We start from the raw sequence: 7,853 nt of genomic DNA on the forward strand, positions 1-7,853 counted from the left end.
GGGGGGGGGGCCCTAAACACAAATGAATGGTAATAGAATGTCATTTCCCATTTTATATTGCAGGAAGAAATAGTACATGAACTGGAGAAGCTTTGCTCTGTGTTCCCTGAGAGCATCAAAGAACAGTGTAGGGACTTTGTGGAAGTCTATGGCAAGGCTGTCATAGATATGTTGTTGGAAGCAACTAGCCCTGAAACTGTGTGCATTCTGTTGAAGTGCTGTACAAGTGATAGGCCTTCTCAGGCAGGTAAGCACCAAGTAACCAGTACTATGTACAAAGCACTTTGGTTCATCTCTGATTTAGATGCCCCTGTAAAGACATAACTATAGTCTTTACCTAGTGCCAAAGTATCTTTTTATTGACTTTTTTTTTAATTAAGTGTCTAACCTTTTTATATTAAAGGCTTTTCTATCTAATTGTCTCTTTCTGATCAGTGAAACCTGCTCCAGAGGAGTCACAGGTTGGTAACTTCTGTGATGTTTGCAAGATGATTGTGGCTTATGCAGACAAAGAGTTGGAGAAAAATGCTACAACAGCTGAAATTGAGGCTGTATTGGAAAAAGTCTGTCGCATCTTGCCGAAATCTGTTAGAGACCAGGTAAGTTCTTCCTGGGAATGTGGCAGTTTGTATACTGAGGCAGAGCATTACGGTACACTTTTAAAAAAAGGTGGCATCTGTGCTAGTGATTTTTGGCATCAGACAGCCATCTCTATCGTGTATTTTATTTGGGGAATTGTAAAATGGTTCTTGTGCTTTTTTTTTTTTTTTTTTTTTTTAAAACCACCACAGTGTGAATTTATACTTAAAGCGAGAACCAAGTCTGGCTCGTCAAATGATGCATACCCCATAATATGTGGCAGTCTGCCTTGAAATCGGAAGTGAAGAGCAATGCACAAAGGCAAAAGCTGGCTAACCCAGTGCTGCTGTTAATTTCCCCTTGGAAGTGGTGCTATACATTGACTTGCATGAAGGAATTGTCCATTGTTGTGCTAATATAGCTGTTTAATTGGAAGGAAGGAATTTCAGCTTCCTTGAAACTGAAGTGAAAGGGATACGGGGTTATCGCCTGTTGGCTGCAGACTGAAACGTTACTCTCTTTTTTTTTTTTTTTTTTTCCTACGGACCTTGGTAACTAGATTGGCAGATGATATATGTGGCAGTCCACAGTTACAAGACTTTGAGTAAATCTTGATTGGATTGCTTAAGGATACTACCTCATAGGGTCGATACAGTGGTAACATTTTCTAAGTGGAGGCTTGTCAGTGACAGCTCACACACTGCACAGTAGTCTTGGTGTATTACTTGTGGCCAGTGTACAGTCAAAATATAGCAATGTTGTTGGCTTTTCTTAATGGAGATCATAGATTTAAGTCATTGAGACTGGTTGTCTTACTTCTAGAGGTGAGTAGTGGGGTGTTGCCTGTTCCTGTTCTTTACCTATTTTGAGGATGGATTTTGGTTTCTAGTTCTGATTGGCGTACTCACTTTCAGTTAAAGACTGAACAGACTTCTCTGAGTGCTATTTTGCTTTGTCTATGCCTCTCTGCTTCTGCTTGTTATTTCATGCTTGCATTATGCTAAACCTTTGGACGGTTTTGGGGAGATGTAAAATTTTTGGTCCCATCTAGATCATTACACTCTGTACTGCAAGAGCTTAGTTCAGATAGAACCAATAATCTAAATGAATACAACCTGGAAGCAGGGGTGGGATTCCTTATACAGTGAATGCATCACTGAAAGGAAAATACAGCTTTGCAAGTTTGAGCTGCCATTTGCTTGGTTCTCTTTTTTTTTCCTCTTGCTTCCTGCACAGCCCCAAACTAGAAATATCAGTGTGAATAAAGCAGGGGATCAGTTGCAGATTTTCCTTCTGTAATCTGTATATTATGTCTGGCAGAGGAACCATTCCAACAACTTTGTATCTTGTTGTTACAGTGTGTTCAGTTTGTGGAGCAGTATGAGCCAATGGTTGTGCAGCTCCTGGCAGAGATAATGGACCCCACTTTTGTGTGTACTGTGAGTACTGTAGCTAATAAAATTTAAAAGTTGTAGCGTAAGCTCTTGGAAGCAGAGATGCTACCTGTCTGGACTCTTATACAGTAAAATTCCATTAACTGGCACCTTACAAGCCGGCATGCTCTGCTAACCTGCATGCTGGCTTGTAAGGTAAGGTGAAACCAGAAGTGCCCACTGTGGCACTTCTGGTTTCGTTGAGCCTCCATGGCCTCAGGGCATAACAAGCTGCATGGGGCCCACCTCCCTGTCCTGGGTGGGCCTGCAAGAGGGCAGCAATGCCTCGGACATGGCAGGAGAAGCAGCGACCCAAACGGCCTGTTCGGGCCACTCCGGTTAATTGGCATATTTTGTTATCCATCATCCCCCATTCCTGGGCTTATACTGTAGTACCTATTGTAATAAAATGAATGACACTGGTGGCTGAATGCCTGGGGGCCTTGCAGAACTCTAGCTGCTTGTTCATCTGATTGTATAGGGAAGAGCAGTTTAGAGGACTTACCCTTTGTATGAGTTAGGCAATCAGATCTATTGTCTTCTGGCTTTTAAATACAAGCACTTAGTGAAATGTTTCCTGCTTTCAGTGTGATCTTTATACTTGTTATAAAAATTGAAGTTTATTCAATGACTGTGTCACAGGTTCAGTGTCACAAGTCACTTCACTCCTGTTTTATCTCAGACTGTGATTGATTGATATATCAGTGTGGAAGCTCCCAGCACTATTTAGCTTCATTCTTCAACGCCTATCAAACTCATAGCTGTTCACAGAAAGACTTGAAATGGGGAAAGGGGCCAAGATCCATTGTTATAAATGGGAAGGCACAACTGCAACCTTCATTCTCTTCCCCTTTCTTACTACACAGAAACTGGGTGTCTGTGGGTCATCAAAACAGCACCTCTTGGGGGCAGATGCATGTGTCTGGGGCCCAGGCTACTGGTGTAAAAACATGGAGACTGCAACTCAGTGCAATGTAAGTAGCAAGAGATTCTGAGGTGTTACAAAACTAACTGGTAGAACCTGGAAGAGAATGGCATGTTACAACTGTACAAACATGTTCTTATTGTTCTTACATAACCAAGTTTAATTTAAAAAACCTGCATTACAGGGTCATGTAACAAAGTGGGTTAACAGTAAATGACCCCTCTAACTTTGCTTTGCTTTGCAAGCTGCTCTTATTACAGCACATTATGTACCCAGATCCCTGATCTCTGTCTATTGAGGCAGGGGTACATGTATCCCTGGGGGTACTTGAGAAGGCTCTAAGGGTTATGCATGGGTAAGGATAGAGTGCTGCTACCCCAACTAGGGTGGGGTGGGGGAAGCTCAGCACACACACCTGTCACCCCTGCTTCATGTCTGGTGGCCAGGGGTACACTGATCCAAAAAAGTTGAAAACCCCTGTTGGGGTACATAATAAGCCTTGTAATCTGTTGTCTGTTATCCAGGTGGTGAGGACTCCTCCTTTTATTAGATGGCCTCCAGTTGGCTCCCAAAATAGGCTGGACACTTTTTTGTTGTGTGTTTTAAAACATGGAAATTGTTTCCTTTTTGGCAAGGTGCAGTGTTTAAACCTTGCTGAAGTAGGGTTTGAAAGATAAGCAGCTTGAATCTGACTTAATTCTCTAATATAAAGGAACCTGGCACCAGTCATTCCTTGTGGAAACCCCTTGTAAATGAATTCAAACTTTGCCCCAAGATCCTAGTTGGTCTTGAGGGCTATCAGCTGGTCACACCAGGTTCTGTTAATACTGTATAAGTAGAACCTCTCTCACTTCTGTTCCTTCTTTCTTCTTTCTAGGCTGTTGAGCACTGCAAACGCCATGTGTGGAACTAGAAGAAATCTTTCAAATTCTGAAATCATCTGCTGTCATTCTTAAATTGTGGGGTAGAGCTGGTGGGAGAGTTGCATCTCAGAAATGTCCTTTCTCTCTTACCTCCTTAAGCCTCAAATTCCTTTTGTCATTTTTGTAGATGTGCTGCTATAGAAGGATCTGATCTTCATTGTTGATCTAACAGAAGCTACTTTTGATTGTCCAGTTTTAATTAATTGTGCCACAAAAGAATATGTAATACAAATGGACTTTGACGTATAGGCTGGAGTGCCTTTAGGTGGTTGGAGAGGTGGCAGAGTGAACAAGTGAAATGAAATCTAAATAACCATGTTTCTGACTAAAACAAAAATGTGGACAGCAACTAAACTTTATTTAAATGTTTTTCTTTGTAGTTGGCATGTGAAGACTTTTGCCTTTTAAATGATCTGTGTTTTTAATAGCTAATAAGACTATTAAATTCTAATATTTGTAAAGAGCTAATCTTTTTTTCTTATGTAATCTCTGGAGGGGAACTGTAGGGTAAACGTGGAGTCCACAAATCCCTTGGGCTGGAGTTTTCAAAGCTCTGTAGATGTATAGGAGGAATTCATGTACCTAGGGAACTTGCAAAAAAAAATTTGAGTGCCTAATTTTGACATAACTTTATGTCTGTAGAACACTATCCCACAATGCACACAATCTAATGTTAACTGAAAATAGTGGAACAGTTCTATTTTCTACAGTGAACCCTGAATCGGGCTTTAAGAAAGGGACATTGCAAAGTAAAGGTGATGGAGTAGATCACAATGGCCTTTTGCACTGAAAAATTGAGCTGTCCAAGACTATGGTGAAACAGGGCCATGGGCCCTGTTTCTTCCTGAATGTGGCCAATGGTTTGTTGGCTGCCTAAAGGAAATTGAAGATTGATTAGAACGTTAGAGTGGGAGGGAAAGAATAGTTTAATGCAGGAAAACTAAAGCAGAGGTTTTGCATATTGATCTCAAACTATGTTTTGAAGCAAATCTAAAAGCAAAGATGGGAGGGAATTAAAGCTTTGGCTCCACACAGGTGACCCGGATGAGAGAACTCTCACCCCTGCTTCCTATGAGCTAGGACCTTGGTTGTCTTAGAAGCTCCCCACCAAATGTGGATGAACATATATGTATGCCTCTCTTTGCAACTTGGCTAAGAGAATGATCTGGATGAGGTCTTGGCACCATTACCACAAAAGAGGTCAAGACTGCTTATGAGGAGGTGCCATGGCTTGCCTCTCCCCTTCCCCTCAACTGAATTTCCCTCCAGGTTGCCAGTACTGTCACCAGAGCTTTTCTGCTTAGTATCCCATGCATCCATTTAATGACTTTATGCGAAACTTTATAGGGTACCCATTAATGCACAGATTTACTCAGAGTTGAGGCAGAGCATTGAAAAGACCATTTCATGACAGATTTCTGGCAAGCCACCTTGTTAAATATTGGACTGTGCATCTCTGTCTCTGCTAGCCAGTGAACTCACTTAACTTTCAGCAGGAATAGTATAATCTGAATATTTAAGTTGTTTCTTTCCACATCAAAGGGTCCTGTCCCTTCTGTTGCTTGCTTATTAGAACAACAGAGTCCATTTCATGAGTTAGGGGGTAAGTTTTTAAAGCAGAGTACAATGATATATGTTGCTGCTTCCTTTTTAATAACATTTCATAAGTATGTTCTTAAACATTTGTGTGTAGAGCACAGAAGAAGCAGCCTAATGGCAGATGTTCTTTTAAGCACAGAACTCTTGAGTGTGCTGCTGTAAGAGTCAAACCATTGGGGCAGGTGCAGCTCTGTGTGTATGGGCCTTGACTAAGCTTTAGCACATGCAGTGCTGGACAGTGCAACTGATTTACCAAAAGCTGAGTGCATAACTGAACAGAATACATATTTTAAGAAAGGTATATGAAATACTTTGCTTTGCTACAGGTATTGTCAAGACATACAGCTGTGCCCATAATTCAAACTGGAGACCCAGAGATGCAGAGCTTTGAAAACTCCAGTCTTCAGAAAGAGGTGCCAGTGACTACTTCTATGCATGGGAGGGGGGTGTTGAAGACAGGAGGAACCAAAAGAGTTTTAGCAGCACACTTTTAGGGACAAGCAAATTCATGAAGTTTTAACTGAAAAACACTGGGTTGCAACTTTTTCTGCATCTGTTAATTTCTCTTGTATATACGGAATGTCTGGGCAGTGTTTAAGTTGACCAAGATATCAAGCTGTTTTGTCTCTCTTCTTTGTATGTGTACAGAATTCAGAAAGTTCTTATTGTTCAAAGTGAAGTGTAAAGCATCTGCAGCCTTTCTCTTCATGCCTGTTTCAGGCTTGTGTAGTAGTTACAATGATGTATCAGAACTGGGGACAAATGTTTATAGAGAACAACGGGCTCTCCTTAACATGCATCTTCCTCCTAGAGGCACAAAGTAGATGTGATGCTGCACTGAATAGTGTGACCTTTAAACCTTTTTGAATTGGAGGTCATCTTTTTTTATTGTGGCTGGGGCTAATACACTAGCTTTATTTGGGTGGCAAGGTTTTAATTTTCTTCCTTTTGGTTGTAAATCATAGGTATAACATTTTTTGTGGCAAGGTGACGAGAGATGTCCTTCATGGCACTTTTAACTCTGGTGCTTGGAACCTTTAGTTGTCTCCTCCTGTGGAATGCTAGCACCTGTCCCCTGCTATATATGAAGGAGGAAAACATGCAGTTGCTTTCTCTAGAATATTGTTCAGATTCTTTTTTAGACACATGAGCTTCTTTTTAATTAGCAATAAAGACTTCCTGTAAACCCCAACACTTCTGGTGTGGTTTTTTTTTTTTTTTTTCCCTGCAAGAAAATAACTTTGAAACCTGCTGCTGGCCTTGTTATTGGTGATCTTAAGGATTTTGTACAACCTCTGGTAAGCCTTTAGCATAGTTGGTAGCTATTAGACTTCACTACTTCCTAGGATTTGGGCGGTTTCTCCATGGGGGAACTCCTAGTATGAAGGGGTGTGCTTAATGTTGTCCCACCCAAATTTTGGGAATATATGACAGCACTGACACACACTTTCAACGAGAATCCCATCCTTATCGGAAAGTGTATGTGCAAGTTCAAGCAGGCTATCTAGTTTTGCAATCACTTTGGTTTGTCTTTTTAATCAAAGATCTGTGGAGAGGTTGTTTGAGGCTGCACCCTGTTTCAACTGATTTACCTAGCTCCTAAGACTGATTCTTTCCTTGTATACATGCTAGTATTTTGTTAAATGTTTGAGTAATCCAAATACAAATTTAACTTGCTGTCATCTAATATTCCATTTGGAGTATAAAGCATCCTATACTTAATTAGCCAAACCTATTGTTTTGTTGTTCAAAAATTACTGTCCCTCCCAGAAGTTGGAGGGCCTCAGACTTGACTATTATGATCAGCGCAGCTATTTTCTTGGTCATGCATACATTGAAACTGAACCCCAGCAAGAGCTGGATTAGATACAAGTGCACAGATGCATAGTGACTTCTTACCCAGGTTCCTTTTTTTTTTTTCTTTTTTAAAAAAATTATTTTCAAGGGAAGCAGCAACAACAAAATATTTTGGGACACTTAAGTGGGGGGGGGAACTGAGTTCAGCTGCTTTCAAGACTGGTAGTTTGCACTGGTAGCTGAAACTCCGTTTTAATTAGCTGACTTGAAGATGCCTGATAACTATAAGGTGTTAGAAAAGACGGTTATTTGCGCTGGATGAAGAGATCTGGCAGTATGGTATGTCCTCTTTCTTCAATTTGAATTCAGTGATCTTCCTTTGCTTGCTGAGGACAACATAAATAGAGCCCACTTCAACCTGCAAAGATGGGGTTTCTTTGACAGCTGTTAGGTTGGATCTCTTGGGGTGGGTGCATCCTTGGGTCTTGCTCCTCCCTCAGTTTTTACCTATTGTTACAGATTTATAATTCCACACCTATAGAGAAGGGTGTGGTAACTACCTTGTGTGGGTGTGAACTACTTTTGTGAGCCTCTCCG

At 41.0% G+C, this 7,853-nt stretch overlaps 1 protein-coding gene across 1 annotated transcript in view; it reads left to right on the top strand.

Annotated features, from left to right (window-relative positions):
- PSAP (prosaposin) overlaps nt 1–6,651 on the top strand; it is a 39,737-nt gene extending 33,086 nt beyond the window's left edge. Inside the window, 5 exon segments of the mRNA XM_019538536.1 lie at nt 37–247; nt 436–599; nt 1,938–2,018; nt 2,879–2,986; nt 3,815–6,651. Of these exon segments, the coding sequence (XP_019394081.1) occupies nt 37–247; nt 436–599; nt 1,938–2,018; nt 2,879–2,986; nt 3,815–3,850 (600 nt within the window). The 3' untranslated portion in view covers nt 3,851–6,651.
- The last annotated feature ends 1,202 nt before the right edge of the window (nt 6,652–7,853 follow it).

This window comes from Crocodylus porosus, unplaced genomic scaffold (genome assembly GCF_001723895.1).
Source record: "Crocodylus porosus isolate Cpor-Errol unplaced genomic scaffold, CroPor_comp1, whole genome shotgun sequence".
Classification (NCBI taxonomy): domain Eukaryota; kingdom Metazoa; phylum Chordata; order Crocodylia; family Crocodylidae; genus Crocodylus; species Crocodylus porosus.